At 47.3% G+C, this 15,342-nt stretch overlaps 2 protein-coding genes across 5 annotated transcripts; one reads left to right on the top strand and one right to left on the bottom strand.

The window, feature by feature from the left end:
• Positions 1-81: 81 nt before the first annotated feature.
• LOC130522388 (uncharacterized) lies at positions 82-2,201 on the bottom strand. The gene is made up of 2 exons (XM_057026753.1): positions 1,176-2,201; positions 82-904 (listed from the first exon to the last, which is right to left on the bottom strand). Exons 1-2 carry the CDS (start codon positions 1,435-1,437, stop codon positions 465-467), a joined length of 702 nt encoding a protein of 233 aa, XP_056882733.1. The 5' UTR covers positions 1,438-2,201; the 3' UTR covers positions 82-464.
• Positions 2,202-2,569: 368 nt separating this feature from the next.
• frem1a (Fras1 related extracellular matrix 1a) lies at positions 2,570-15,318 on the top strand. Of its 4 annotated transcripts, none has more exons than XM_057026724.1 (37): positions 2,570-2,673; positions 4,797-5,098; positions 5,282-5,376; positions 5,445-5,755; positions 5,938-6,134; positions 6,218-6,541; positions 6,614-6,722; positions 6,820-6,951; positions 7,041-7,385; positions 7,461-7,603; positions 7,741-7,937; positions 8,020-8,116; positions 8,257-8,424; positions 8,504-8,712; positions 8,846-8,939; positions 9,007-9,259; positions 9,320-9,505; positions 9,590-9,775; positions 9,848-10,044; positions 10,116-10,314; positions 10,384-10,528; positions 10,608-10,749; positions 10,820-11,015; positions 11,113-11,377; positions 11,876-12,293; positions 12,421-12,622; positions 12,734-12,878; positions 12,966-13,095; positions 13,164-13,236; positions 13,335-13,493; positions 13,595-13,803; positions 13,916-13,963; positions 14,043-14,210; positions 14,283-14,423; positions 14,583-14,698; positions 14,777-14,862; positions 14,939-15,318. In XM_057026724.1, the coding sequence occupies exons 2-37, from the start codon at positions 4,862-4,864 to the stop codon at positions 15,160-15,162; spliced, it is 6,546 nt and encodes a 2,181-aa protein (XP_056882704.1). In that variant the 5' UTR covers positions 2,570-2,673; positions 4,797-4,861; the 3' UTR covers positions 15,163-15,318. The 4 variants fall into 4 exon arrangements, with proteins under 4 accessions (XP_056882704.1, XP_056882706.1, XP_056882703.1 ...); XM_057026723.1 differs by having other exon boundaries at positions 2,572-2,673; positions 4,816-5,098; XM_057026725.1 differs by having other exon boundaries at positions 2,572-2,673; positions 4,816-5,098; positions 8,023-8,116.
• The last annotated feature ends 24 nt before the right edge of the window (positions 15,319-15,342 follow it).

A 15,342-nucleotide genomic window follows, 5' to 3' on the forward strand; every position in this document is an offset into this window, starting at 1 on the left:
CCGACAACACTTAGGATATGGATACGAATTATTACCTGGAGAATTTGCAGGCAAACTTTGTTTGAATATTAAAATATTAAATTTTTATGATTTATTCATTTATTCAAACAGAGAGAGAGAGAAGAGGGGACAGGAGGATAAAACATTGGCACGGAGACTGACTAAATTTACAAACAGTGCAGATAAATAAAAGTCACACAGTCAGACAGAAGAAGTGTTAATGGAAATATTGAGGCTGTGGGGCAGAGGAAGCCAGATCAGCTGACAAGGATAGTGGTGAATTTCCTCTTCTTTTCAGAATATTTTACCTTTTTAGGTACAGGTATATAAACACAGCCTGATCAGCCTCAGTCTGATAGGTAAACTACAGCTTGTGGACCTAATAATATTGGCAAGTGAAGACAGTTCCTTTGAAACAAGTGACTGCGGCTTTCAGAAGGTCAGTTTTCTCGTGAAGAGGAGCATCACTGCAGTCCCAGGCTGTCCAGTTCCAGGTTGTGGCGGTGCCTCTGGTAAAGCACCAGCAGGGGTTCGGTCTGCAGGCCTCGGGTCAGAGCGTAGAGACTCTGAGTGAGGGCCTCATGGAGGACCAGGCTCCCGCTCTCATCTGTGTACTGCAGCTGAAAGCCCACCGCCTCCAGAGGCCTGCGAGCTAGCAGGGGTGACACGTCAAAAACGTCGTATCCGGATGCGGGACGCTGCTCCAGCTTCAGCAGCCTCTCCTCCAGGGCGGGGCTGTCGCGGCGAGCCGCCTCGGGAGCTGTGACTCCGTGCAGGGTGACTGTCACGCTGACGGGCCGCGGATGTAGCGTTTTCCTGAAGAGAACCAGCTCTGCGGCCAGCATGGAGGGCTGCAGGCTGCTCACGTTGAACCAGATCCATCCCGCAGGAGCGTCAGGAGGGCCTGAGGAGTCCAGAAAGATCACATAAATCACACTTGTGTGTATGTGTGTAGGTTCAGGGTCAATGCTAGCTCAGGTATCCTTTGCAGAATTCAAAGGTCTTCATTCTTCATTCTTCTCAGAGATCATTGGTTACTATGAACATTGAGGTACTATGAACAGTTGATGAGGACCCCGGAGAAACTTCTTGTCATCTGGGTTTGTGATGTTTAATAGCAACAAATGATCATATTTATTCCATTTAAAATGTTCTTAACTAAAATGCCTACTTACTGAGAATGCTGCGAAAGCTCTGCACCAGCGTTCCGTCTGCACCACCGAAGTCCAGTGAGTGCAAGCTCTGGTAGATCCTCCTCATGTAGGGGTGGGGCCGTGCCTGCTGATGGCTCGCAGAGACTCTTTCAATGTGCAGCATCTCCAGGATGGTTTTATTGGGGTCCTGGTCATCGTTGGCATCTATACGCCGCTCTGAGACCTGTGAGCTGCTGCAGGAAGACAGCAGCAGAACTAAGGTCACCACCTCCAGGTTCACCATTGCCAACGACTCAAAGACCTCTGTGATGTCGTCCCTTGCTTTTCCGTCAGAAGAGCTTCCTGCCTTCAGCTCAGCCTGCGTGTGAAACCGCTCTTGTGCCCAATGAGAGGTCTTTAGAAACCGCGGGAGCCGTCAGGACTTAGCAGAGCGAGTCCGTGTGCAGCTCAGGAATGTGGCTTCCTTCTGATAAACAGACTAACTGGACCGGACTGAACCGCTGTCCCGCTCACCAGCTGCCACTCAGCTGCCCCGGAGCACCACTTTCAGAGAAAAAAACAAAGTTTTGTTTTTTCATATTTTTCAAATATTTTAGGTAATCTTTCGAATCTATGACAGGAGGAAGATCATATTAGAGGGACAACGGTGATCACTTCTATCAGAGAGTAAACTGCTGGAATAATGAGTCAGTGTTTTATAAGAAAACCCTATTTAAGCCATTATACATTATTGTTTAGTTCCCGAGGAAACCTCCCAATGCTGATGCTAACACTGTACAACACTGTAACACTGTTAGCATCACTGTAGTTATAAATAAATGTCAACTTTCAAGCCAAATGTTTCCTGCTTAAAATAAAAAACTCACATTAACCATACAAAGAAGAGTAAAGTGCAGTGATTATATCACTATGAAAGCTCTTTTTAATGCTATTTACTGATTTTCAAGGGCTGGAAGTGGTGGGTGAACACATTAATGTGTAATTACTCACACTGGCAGAGGGGGGCGTGTTAGATTCTTAATCCATTAACAATAACAAAATCATTCTCACCACTTTAAAACACAAAGTTATTATTATTATTATTATTATTATTATTATTATTATTATTGATCATGTATGCTCTTAAACCATTGTGATGTTTGTAGCAAATACTGGTTTAATCTTCTCATTCAGTCTCAGACAAGTGTAAGTACTAATTTAATACTTTAATTAGAATAAACTAGAACTACAATAATTTCTCTTCAGTGAACCTCACTGCAAAACTCAAAAACGGACATCATCCTGCTGAACCTTTATGTATGCTTCATCCTCTGTCACATGGGACAGTCCTGATCCCTCCTGAAGCAGCAGCAACAGGAGGATGACCCTTTCCTTCCTTCCTGTCCTCTGCCTCCTCCCCCTCTTTTCTGCTGTGGGTGGAGAGTTTCCGTGGAGAGAAAGAATCTGGTGCTGCAGTCCCACTGAAAGCTGAGAAGCAGGCAGGTGAAGAGCAGCAGAGGTGCCAGATGTGAGCGATCAGGTAAGAACATGTCAGCCCGGATCTGCTGGGACTTAACAAACACAAATACCATGTTTATCTCCTCCTCTTTCTTCTTTTTCTTCTTCTATAAACTGTACCGCTTTAACCATTTGTTAGTAAAACTGTAGTTCCCCACTTCTGTTGGGACCTTGAGCTAATAGAACTGGTATTTTTGAGCATTTTCAGCAGTGAATGTAAAAGAATCCAACTTGCCCTTTTCCCTTAAATCACTCAGGCCCTGTTCTGGGTATCTGGGGGTGTTGGGGGGAGGGGGTTGTCTTGTTTTGTATCCTCTAAAGGAGGCAGCACCATGCTGATTCCTTTTTCTACTTCAGCATAAATCCCCTCTTCCGCACATTTGAAAGTGTGTGTGTGTGTGTGTGTGCGTGTGTGTGTGTGTGTGTGTGTGTGTGTGTGTGTGTGTGCGGCGTGTGCATGTGTGTGTTTAGTGAACCTGTCATTACTGAAATTAGAAGAACAAGCTGTGAATGGTGGCGTCAGACGTTCCTGCTGGAGAACGTGTGGATCGTCACATTCTTTCACTGCTTGGCTTTTCTGGGGGCTTATGGGAGTGATGACAGTTGTCTTTTTTATCAGAGCAGATCCGTTCAGGAACAGGTCAGACCCCCTCCCCAGAACAAACAAAGAGGATTTCCTTCTGAGCAGCTGGAAACTTCCACCAAGAGACTCCAAATATACATTTAGCTGCCATGTTTCTCTACATTTAAGCATGTTTTCTCCCAAACATGCTTAAATGTGGCGAACAATGTGGCGTTTGAACTGAAATCACAGCCGTTTGACTTGTCTCATCTTCAGTTGTCTTTCCACTACTGTCCAGATAATCGATTCCTAAAGATCAGAATTTCATTAGGAGAATCGGAAATGTTTTCCTTTTTAGGGTTCATTGATAAGGAGTTGGAGGGCTGGTATAAAACATGTTGCTCCAACTCGGTCAGTGGGGAGACAATGACAGGGAGACAAAAGAAACAGACTAACTGAAAAAATACAGAGAGGAAAAGAAACTGCCTGCTAGCATGCTCAAAGCTAAGACCTACAGAGGAACTTGCAGCCTTAATTACAGGAACAAAAACAAGTCTCTGACCTGGAAGACACCCAGGAGTTTAGAACCCAATAATGTTGACTCTAATCATCTAAGGTCGCAGGTTAAAAACCTCAAGTCAAAATGTCACACATACTAACACCTCACACTCCAAATATTTGTGTGACCTTTGACATTCCTGTAATTAGGACCTTTAGGTCCGAGCCTACTCAGAACATCTCAAGTCAAGTTTAATTTGAGGACTTGAACATGATCTTCCCGGCGATGCCCACACAAGACGAGCTTCGACTTGTTCCCCCAGATGATGATTACAAGGTGCTTCACTGTGCAACTGCTTTTTCTGGGAGATCTTTACTGGAAGATCAGAAGAACTGAAGTGTTGAAGGAATGTTCTAAACCCCACCACTTGTCCTCAGTGTTTGTGATGCTAGGCTAAATGCTAATAGTGTCGGCTAATGAATGAGAACAGACAAACTTCCAGAGGGACAGAAGCTGCCTGATTGTTGCTGCCTTCTGTCAGATAATTACAAAAGCAACTAAAAAGCAGGTTGTTGCCTGACAGACTGTTGCTGTTTGTGAGGTTGTTGCTGCTTGGAATTGTTCCTGTCAGTTGGTTTTTGTTGTCTCTAACTGGTTTGTGATAAATGTATTTTAGCGTTTCAACAAAAAACTAAGGCACGAGTTAATTCAAGTATACTATATAATAGTACATAATATAAGTGTAAGATAGATAGATAGATAGATAGATAGATAGATAGATATAGATAGATAGATAGATAGATAGATAGATAGATAGATAGATAGATAGATAGATAGATCTATAGAACCTCCAAACTAAACCCAATCTCTCTGTAGTTAATATATTTGTGTCTATTATTCTCCTCTTTCCTGTTTTATTTCTCCCTCTCCTCCTTTTTCCATCTGTCTAAAAGCAGTAGGGTCTCAAATGAGCCTGGGTCTGGTCAAGGTTTCCCCCTACTATATGACCGGTTGTTGGGGATCCAGCTGTGGGTTCCTGTAAGAACTCTGACACGTTTGTCTAAAGTAAATTCTACTCAAACAGGTTTTCCTCTGTTCTAAAGGCCACTCTTGGAAGTAGCTCTGGAGTACGTGGCCCACTGACTGGTGATGGCTCCACAAAGACTGATCTGGACCTTATTCCTGGTGGTCCTGTTGGGACTGGGCAGCTCATCACACACGTCTCTGCTGAAAGTTAACAAGGGTCTGAAGGTCAAACGAGGGCAGACGGCGTTCCTGCAGGAGGGCGACCTGCAGTTCAACATTCCCCGTCAGAAGGATGCCTGCAAGCTGGAGGTGGTGCTGAACGAGCCCATCACTCAGAGAGTCGGGAAACTCCTGCCTCAGGTGACGGAACAGGCGTCCTTCAAAGAGTCTCGTAGCGATCACAGTTGGATCTGATTCTAGTGTTCTGTCGGACAGTGGATCACAATTAAACGTGGTTCCTTTTGTTCTGGTGGACAGTCAACCAGTCCGATCTGGTTCTGTGTCTTGTGGTGGGTCACTGATCGTTCTTCCTTTCTTCTGCAGGTGTTTGACTGTCATTATCTCTCAGATGAGGTCAAGTATGTCCATAACGGCTGCCCGCTGTTACAGGAGGACACTGTCCAACTCAGACTGTATAGGTACGTTCAGAGGAGTTTTATGTCCCTGTCTCTATGGTGACAGTATGAATGATACCATGTTTGTCCAGGTTCACTGAGACGGAGACACACATGGAGGTGTTTTCCATCCATGTGGACATTGTCCAGCCTGACTGCAGCATCATAAAGCTGGGGCCAAAGCCCCTGAAGGTTCCTGAGTTCTATAGCCTCTCTGATGCTGTGGATGGTAACGTAGTGTCGTTCCACTACGAGAAGAGATCCAGTTTACAGTGCAGCATTCTTTTAAGCAGCCAGGACACCCACTTTCCAGCTCACGGACAACTGGTGACCGGCGAGCCAGAGGAAGCTACCAAGAGAGGGGACGAGCCAGAGAGCTTTGTCCCCCTGCGCCAGCAGCTAGGTGATCTGTTGCTCTGGTCCACGTATGTAGTTTCAGGCAAATAATTGATACTTTTCCAAGTTTCCAAATAAAAATACATTTCTGTGATTGTTTTAATTACCTAAAAATGGATTAGCCACTGATGTCTTCTACCTAACAGGACATACATAACTCGGAAGCCTTGATCTCTGGTTGTCCTACAGATAATAAAGCCAGGGCCATGTGTAGATCAGAAGACTGCCTGAAGGGTCTGAAGCTCGTCAAGTTCACCAAGATCCCATGTGATCAGTTCCTAATGATGGGCCTGAGGTACCAGCACACAGACCCTCCCTCTCCAGACAAAGACTACATCACCATCAAGCTGGAGCTCAAGGACGTGCGCAGTGGCAGCATTTACAGGGTAGCTTGGCTGCTCCAGTTGCATGTTTACAGTGAAATCAACAATCTGTCGCACTAGTAAATGGTTTTGTGTTCTGTCTCCAGTCTGAACAGGTGTGGATTCCAGTGCAGATAGTCAGCGCCATGCCCAACCAGCCTCCAAAACCATCCTTCATGTCCATGTTCATCCTAGAGGTGGACCAGTTTATCCTCACGCCGCTCTCCACGGCTACAGTAGATGCTGAAGATGAGGAGACTCCCCAACAGCTCTTAGTCTTCAACATCACCAAACCCCCCACCCATGGCTTCATCACCCACCTTTCTGACCACACTCGTCCAGTCTCCTCTTTCACCTGGCTCGACCTGAATGACATGCTCATTGGCTATCAACCTCCAAACTCCTCACACAGCCAACGGCAGAATTATGAGGTAGCCCCCCCAACCCCTGATATTTCCTCCAGAACTCTTGTTCAGTCTGATACCTGTGGTTTCTTCCTGCAGGTGGAGTTTGAGGTTCACGACCTCTTCTTTGAGCGGAGCCCATCAATAACGGTTCATATGTCTGTGAGGAACGCAGACACAAATGCACCGCGAGTATCCTGGAACATGGGTGAGCACACAGACTTGTTTCGAATGCAGTCGACTACATTTGGGTGGGGGAAGGGTTCTACAAACCGAAACTATGGGTAATTGTTTTGGTCACCGAGGTCTGAGTCTGCTGGAGGGTCAGTCCCGGCCGATAACGTGGGAGCAGCTGCAGATCGTGGACAACGACAACCTGAACGCCGTCCGTCTCATCACTCTGGACGGGCTTCAGCACGGACGTCTCACTGTCAGAGGTCCAGCTGCAGCTCCTCACCTGAGATCTGACCTTTTTGTCCAGCCACAGAATGAGGCAATCTAATATTTCAGTAAATCCGTGTTACAGGTGGAAAGGGCTTCATGTTCACGGTCAGCGACATCAAAGCAGGCGTCGTCCGCTATCACCATGATGACAGTGACACCACCAAGGACTTCATAATCTTCCGCATCAGTGACGGCCAGCATCAGACCCGACACAAATTCCCCATTAAGGTTCTACCCAAGGATGACAGTCCCCCGTTCCTGATCACCAACATGCTGCTGGAGGTGTCTGAGGGCCAGACGGTGCTGCTGAGAGGCTCCACCCTCCAAGCCTCCGACATGGACTCCAGCGATGACTACATTCTCTTCAACATCACACGGCCCCCGCAGGCTGGAGAAATCATGAAAGTTCCAGGACCTGGACTCACAGGTCAGGACTCAGCCATCTTCATTAGAGCCTTTTTTAAAAAAACATTCTTTTCTTATTTCTGATTGTTTAATCCAGGGTATCCGGTTAGCCAGTTCCTACAGAAGGACCTGTTTCAGTCCATCATCTACTATCGCCACCTTGGAAATGAGGTGTTTGATGACTCTTTCGAAGTGGTGCTGTCAGACTTCCATGACCCACCCAACTTCTCTGAGTCACAGGTGGGTAAAACATCAGTTCCAGCTCCTGTTATTGACCACTGATCCTGGAGATATTGATCTTCTAGTTGGGAAATGTCTCATCTCATTATAAGCAGCCCAGCTGTGAAAGTGGTCCATGATGGTGCTCTGGTTTGCAGGTGGTGATGGTGTACATAGAACCTGTTCCCGACCAACCACCCAAAGAAGCTCCTGGCTCCAGCCGCTGTCTGGTCATCAGGGAAACAGATGTAGTTCACATCACACGACAAGAGCTCCAGTTTGTAGATGAGGAATCTCCAGACAGTGAGCTCACCTACACAGTCACTAGCCCACCGTTCTACAGCAGCTCTCACAGGTTAGTGTTCCCCCTCTGACTCTAGAAGACAGAGAAAATTAATGATGTGAAAGATGAATGAATATATATATATGGTCTTCAGCAGCCACAGCTCCGATGCTGGAAGATTGTTTCTAGTCGATAGCATCCCAAAATTCCACAAAGACCCGACTGCGCCAGTGCTAAGACTATTTACACAGGTAGTGAATTAAAGAAAAGAAAACAGATCATTTTAGGGGAGTAAATTTATTTACATGTATAAAAGTACATGATTCTGTTTATAATCTGTTAATGATTAGAACATAGAGTGTGAAATTCACAGTAATTTTGTTGTTTCCAGCATGCAGTCAACTTCATGAAAGTGGCCTACATGCCTCCGATTCTGGACATCGGTCCCAACCCGCAGCACATCCAGATGATTCTATCTGTAACCAACCACCTGGGCAGAACTGTGACTGGGATCTGCTTCAACATCACTGTGATGCCAGTGGACAACCAGCCCCCGCAGGTCCGATCAGATCACTGGGATCAGTTTGTGGAGGCAGAGGAGTCAGTGTCAGAAATTTCCTGGGTGTTTCCTGTTTCAGGTTGTCACCCATGCCCTGATTGTAGATGAGGGAAGAGAGAGCCCACTCAGCTCTCAGAACCTGCTGCTCTCAGATATGGACTCCAGAGAAGAAGTCCTGCAGGTGCAGCTAAAGACAGGCCCACAACATGGGTCCCTGAGGATAGGTCCCCTCCCATTAGAAAATGGAGGTTTCTTCACTGTGAAAGACTTGAAAAGCCTTAAAATGAGGTCAGATGTGCTGCTTCACTCACTTAGAAATAATAAATAACATATAGAATAAAATGATCTTTACAATATCTAAGCATATTAATATAAACTAGATGATCGCCATCATTTCACTGAATGTTTCATCTATTTTCAGGTACAGTCATGATGGCTCAGAAACTCTGGAGGACAACATTGAATTCATGGCAACAGACGGCACAAACTCAATCACATTCATCCTCAAAGTGAAGGTAACTTCTCTCCTTTTGGTCTTCACAAGCTGAATCATTATGGTCCTGACCACGGGTCCTTTTCTAGGTGAATCCCATCAATGATGAGGTTCCAGTGGTCGCTCCTGGTCTCAAACCTGTCCTCAGTTGTCCAGAGGGACAGGAGATACTCATCACTACCGAATTCCTTTATGCCACTGATGCCGATACTGTCAACAGCAGCCTGCTCTTCCTCATCGCTCGGCAACCCCATCACGGCGTGGTGCTCCGCAAGGACAGCATCGTGGACCGCTTCATTCAGGCTGATGTTGCTGCGGGAATTATCTCCTACAAACACATGGGTGAGTCCACTGTGTGATGCCACCTGTTTGCTTCACACTAAAGCCAGCCTCTGTTTGTAGGTCAGGAGATCGGACTAACGCCCCGCCATGACACCATCACCTTTGTCATTTCCGATGAAGAATCAGGAAGTGGAGGAGTCACAGCTGAGAGCAGAAAGAGGGCTGAGCTGAGGAACAGTCTGCCAGTATATGACCTGCACGTGACCGTCTTTCCAGTGGACAGTCAGCCGCCGTCGCTCACAGCAGGCGAGTTTTTACGTTTAACTCGTTACTGCAGAATCTATTGATGGCTGTACTTTAGCTGCCTTGGTCACATGACTTTGTCTGTAGGTGAGGTCTTCAGTGTTGAAGAGGGTGGGGTCGCTCCGATAACCGCTTCACATCTGAGGGCCTCTGATGTGGACACCGCCCTGGACAAGCTGGTGGTCAGCCTGACTTATCCACCCCAATTTGGCTACATAGAAAATGTCCTTCCCAGTCCCGGCTTTGAGAAGAGCAACACAGGCATCAGCATAGGTAAGTACCATGCAAATACCTGTTCACAACCCTCATGTGAGCAATGACATGATCATATGTTCTCTTTACCAGCTTCATTCTCATACAGAGACATCATTAATGGCCATGTGAACTACGTCCAGTCCCGACACCAGAGGGTGGAGCCCACAGCTGACCAGTTTAAACTCTATGTGTCAGACGGCCAACGCACCTCTGCTCACGTTCCCTTCTACATCATCATCAAACCAACCAACGACGAGATCCCAGAGTTTGTGGCTCACAACATCACAGTAAGTCTGCCTTTTCCGAGAGAAGAAAGGTATGCTGTCAGGCCCGCGCTCATCTGTGTCTCTGTGATGAGGTTGAAGAAGGAGAGAAGAAGCAACTGGATCTGTCCATTTTACAAGTGATGGATCTGGATGTGCCTGAGAACAAGCTTCAGTTCAGTGTGCTCAAAGCTCCAAAACATGGCAGCATCGTCAGCTACAGTGCAGACAGGCTGAATACCAAGAGAAGAGAGGCGCCCATAGCCGACTTTACACTCCAGGATCTGCAAAACGGTACGCTGGCTAATGTTAATAAGGCCTCGAGTTGAGGAGCAGTCGGTCAGAGGATTTTTTGGCTTTCAGGTATGGATGTGATGTATGTGCACGATGACTCAGAGAACATGGAAGACAGTTTCATCCTGCAATTGACTGACGGCCGGCATCAACTGGACAGAGAGGTGATGGTCAGAGTGGAGCCAGTCAATGATGAGAAGCCTCAACTTGTGAGGTAAGAACCTTAGACAAGTCTGAGAGAAGTGAAGAGATTTTAACGTCATCGCGAGTCAGCCTGGTCTTCTGCCCTCCAGGAACAACGGACTGGAGGTGGAGCCAGGAGAAACCAGGTTAATTTCAAGTGTTGTCCTCCTGGCACAGGATGCTGATACTCTCTCCACTGATGTCATTTACATGATCCAGAGTGTTCCTAAACAAGGAGTCCTGCAGCTGAAGGTCGTGGCTGAGCCTCAAAACTGACATGCTATGACATTAAGCCGAGATGAACTCTGGTTTTGTCCTTCAGGAAGATCAGGACTGGGTGACCCTCAGAGTGGGGAGCAACTGCAGCCAGGAGGGGGTGAATATGAACCTTCTGCGCTACGTGCACACAGGAGCAGATGACACTAAAGCCCTAGACTTCTTTGTCTTCTGCTTGTTTGATGGGAAAAACCAGTCACCCCCACAGCATTTCTACATCTCCATCAAAGAGCTGGAGAAGGGTACCCGACCTCAACAGATGTTCTTCTCATAATTGTTATGTATAGTTACAGCTCCAGATGTAACGTTGCATTTATCGTTCTCCTCCGTGATCTTTAGGAATCATCTCCATCTTTGTGAAGCCTGTGAAGGTTAGCCGTGGAGATCGTGTGGTCCTCACCACAGATGTGCTGCTGGCCACAGATGGTAGCGACAAACCTGAAGAGCTTCTCTACGTGGTCACCACCCCTCCCTCTCACGGACACATAGAGTACATCACACATCCAGGAGTGGCCATCTCCACCTTCAGCCAGCTCGATGTAGCAGCCAACCATGTAGCCTACACCCACGACAACCGCGGCGGCTCACCGAGAGAACACTTTCAGTGAGTCTGATTTCATCATGTGGACCTCCACACATGTGAGAATTCACACAGTTGATAATAGGATGGTGCTCCAAACTGGCTCAACAAGCAACTTTCCTGATGCGCGTGACCTCAGCTCAGTGTTTTGATATGGTTTAAATGTGTAAATATCTTCTGTTTAATAGAGTGGAAACCTACCAACATACAAACTAAAAAAGAAAAATGAAACAATATTTTAATATTGACATCAAGCCCCCAGATTTATTCATCTTTTATGTTTTAATGTCGCTCAAAAAGCCTGTTAAATTTTATGTTAAAACTAAATATGATGACGTATGTCTCCTATGGCTACATCAACACACCTGAACCCTTCCTTTCAAACACCTGTGCATCATAGTTGAGGAAACTCATCCACATCCCATAAACAATGAGCAACACTGGAATAGAATTGACATATCTGTAATCTAATCCTTGTCGAGAGAGGTAAATGCACCTGTCAGCTTTTGGATATCTCTTTAGGTTTGTTGTCAGCAATGGTCAGATGAGCCGGAACGGAAGTTTTGAGATTTCCGTGGAGATGGTGGATCGCATCTTGCCATCACTGACTGCCAATAGAGGCCTCTCAGTACCCCAGGGCACCACCGTCATCCTGGGTCCAGAGTGCCTGGCCCTGTCTGACCCAGACACCCCCCCTGAGGCCCTGACCTTTGCCCTCATCCAGCCTCCACAGTATGGGAAGCTGCTGTTAAATGGTGTCGCCCTGACCTCTGGCTCAAACTTCACGCAGAAGAACATACAGGGGATGGAGGTCACATACAAACATGATGGGGGGCCATCGCAGATCGACCGGTTTGGCTTTACCGCCTCTGACAGCTCTGCTCGGGGCTTCCTGCTGGATGGGCGTCTGCAAACAGCAGCTGTGTTCTTCACCATTCAGGTACCAGCGTGTGTTCTAAAAAATCCATTCATTTCACTTCCATTTGAATCTAAATAAACATTCGGCTTCACCTGAGTCCCTTCAGTCACAAATGACATCTCTCTTTCCATTTAATTCAAAACTTCAGATCCAGCCTCTGGATACGCGGGCTCCTGATGTTGTGAAACTGCTTCCTCTGTGGAAAGCCGAGCCTTTAGGTGACGGACGGCATGGGATCTTCTTGTCGGCCCACGAGCTGAAGGCCCAGGACAGCGGCAGCAGAGACGAGCAGCTGATGTTCTGCATCACTCGTCAGCCATACTTTGGTTACCTTGAGAACATTACCACAGGTTGGTCCACCTCCAACCTCTAGACTACCTTTTGGGTAAAAAGGATATCGCTGTTGTGAGGAACCATCGATTAGCTATGTCCTACTGATTCTGTTCCCTCTGATCCTGAAGGTGGTTTTGTACCACAGAGGTTCTCGCAGCTGGAGCTGAGCAAGAGGACCATTGTTTACGTCATCAACCCAGACAAGCAGTCTCTGTCTGACAGCCTGGAGTTCCAGGTCTCAGACACTTTGGGGAACACGGGACCCTCTCATTTGTAGGTGCAGCAACAACAATGATTTTCTTTTTCATGGAAGGGTGAAAGCACCACTGAGTGTTCACTAGGATCCAACTTCTCTCACAGACTTGAATTTAGCTGGTCCTCTGTGGAACTTTCCCTCCAAACTTACTTTGTGTGTGAGGAACAAGGAAGCGTCTCGCTGGATATCGTCCGAAAAGGAAACCTGGCAGAATCCTCATACATCACCGTCAAGGTCAGCAGGTCATTTCAAAACTGTCAAGACTTATCTTTAAAAATCTACATCCTTGTTCTTCCCCGCAGGTAGAGGAGGTGACAGCGACTGCAGGGAGAGATTACCTCCCTAATCCCTCTTCACTAATCCAGTTTGATCCAGGTTTGTACTCAATGATATTGAAAATATTAACACATCACAAAAACACAGGAGCACTGCACTGGATCTTTCACACAAATAAAAGACCTCCGTTTGTACAGGGGTGTCACAGAGGAGCTGGCAAATACAGATTATTCAGGATAATCTTGAGGAAGCCGAGGAGATTTTTGAAGTGCTGCTGACCTCCCCTGAAGGCACAGTGGTCGGCAGCAACAGCAAGGCTCAAGTGACTATCAGGAGATCCGGCAGCAGGACAGGAGGTAAAGACGTCTTTGGTCTGGCCTTGCTGGGCAGAACCGGGCGGGTTTAAAACCTTCACCACATACAGGGACTGATGCCTGTGAAACCATGTCTACTACAGGAGGTTGCCGGCCGAACCATGGTCAGCACGCACCGGTTCTCGGAGGAAAAGAGATTCCATCAGACTTTTACCCCCAACATGGGTCTATTCAACTGGAGAAGCTGCCTCTTGGCACTGATTCAGTCATCTGGAGCCGTGGGGACAGCATCTCCAGGCCCTCGGGGGATGTTACTGGAAACAAAGTCAGAGTTATCGGCAACCCAAAAGTTGTAAGTGTCTGTTTTGATAGATGAGGGCAGGATTGTGTTTTCATCATGGATGTGATCATCCAGATTATTCTGATGCTGGAATCTAAAAAACAAGAGTCGTTTCATCCGGCAGGTCGCCCCTTCATCAGTTTTTCACAATGGGACAGACGTCGTCTTCACGGTGAGCCAACATCTGTGGACCTCTTAAAAAAGCTGTTTTTTTTTTTAACTTAACAAATTTTGCATTTCTTCACCTCCAGTATCATGGGATCATGCAACTGCAGGTCGAAGACGACACGTCACCTTCAAGGAAGGGCAGGAAGGCAAACATCCATGTGGTCAGCAGGGGGGTGGAGCAGCGGGCACCAGCACCAAAGTCTAAGAATCGTGAGAAGACGTTGAAACCTGAAGGACGTGGCAGTACAAAGGTAACATTCTCTCTGCACTGAGTCGGTTTTTATGGTGGAACTCTGACTGTAAATCATTTCTGGACTTTGAAGGAGCCTCAGGTTGCAGCTGAACGTTCCATCCCAAAGCCCTGTACCCCAGAACTAATGGGACTGCTCCATTTAAACCAGAGCACCAACCAGCTGCTCCACTGCAACGGTGTCTCCTGGAAACCCTGGACCCCCACTGATCAGGTGGAAATCTTTTTATCAGAGTTTTATCACAGGACTGAGTCAAACCCCCAGCCACATCTCAGCGTACGCCGATGACACCACTCAGTCACGATTCATGGCGACAATCGACACCATTTGACGACATTTGCATTTTCTCTCAATTTGCTGCTAAAACCTCAGATGGTGAGCGCTCAGACGTGTCCCCGCGGCTGGACCTTTCACGGTGGCCGCTGTTACATCCTGAACGCTGAGAACAAGGTCACGTGGAGCGAAGCCAACCGATCCTGCAGGGAGAGGTACAGAGGAGGCTAACGCACGTCCGGTGTTGGGAGGTGAACAGGAAGTAACCTGTCCTCGTGTCTGTGTGGCTGCAGGTACAAAGGCACTCTGTCCAGTGTTCGGTCTAAAGTGGACATGGACTGGCTGTGGGACTTCAGTGGGAGGAAACCCTTCTGGATCGGTGGGTGTCAGAGTCTTCTGTTGTCTACAGAGTGTCAGGAGGTTCTGATTCATTTTATCTGCTCATTCTCTAAAAGGCCTAAACGACAGGGAGGGCCGAGGGCGGTGGGAGTGGGTCGGAGGGGAGCCGCTCGTCTACACCAACTGGAGGAAGACGCCACCCCGGCGGAGGACGAAGGGCCGCAAGAAGTGCGTGCTGGTGTGGAGACGGGCCAAGTGGCAGAGCAGAGACTGCAAGTCGGCGCAAGGCCGCGGCTTCGTGTGCTGGCTGAAGCCTCCGTCACCCGTGGACAGACTGTGACACAAGAGACACAAGGCTTAACCCGGAACCTTTGCCAACTTTCTGTATTTGTGTATTTGTGTAATTCTGTATTTGGACACGAACCAGCAGCTACGTTATTTATAATCTCTGTTGTTTTAACTTAAATGTGACTGAATTAAACAGTTGTTGAGCTCATGAGGTTGCATGTTCACAGCTGTC

Source organism: Takifugu flavidus, chromosome 3 (assembly GCF_003711565.1).
Source record: "Takifugu flavidus isolate HTHZ2018 chromosome 3, ASM371156v2, whole genome shotgun sequence".
NCBI lineage: Eukaryota > Metazoa > Chordata > Actinopteri > Tetraodontiformes > Tetraodontidae > Takifugu > Takifugu flavidus.

What these genes read in the sequence shown, in the direction of transcription:
- frem1a (XM_057026724.1), top strand. Translation starts at nt 4,862, where the DNA reads ATGGCTCCACAAAGACTGATCTGGACCTTATTCCTGGTGGTCCTGTTG. An exon ending in CGGACGTCTCACTGTCAGAG is followed by an intron (nt 6,952 to 7,040) that starts GTCCAGCTGCAG and finishes TCCGTGTTACAG; the next exon opens with GTGGAAAGGGCTTCATGTTC. An exon ending in TTCTACAGCAGCTCTCACAG is followed by an intron (nt 7,938 to 8,019) that starts GTTAGTGTTCCC and finishes TATGGTCTTCAG; the next exon opens with CAGCCACAGCTCCGATGCTG.
- LOC130522388 (XM_057026753.1), bottom strand. Translation starts at nt 1,437, where the DNA reads ATGGTGAACCTGGAGGTGGTGACCTTAGTTCTGCTGCTGTCTTCCTGC. An exon ending in GAGCTTTCGCAGCATTCTCA is followed by an intron (nt 905 to 1,175) that starts GTAAGTAGGCAT and finishes TGGACTCCTCAG; the next exon opens with GCCCTCCTGACGCTCCTGCG.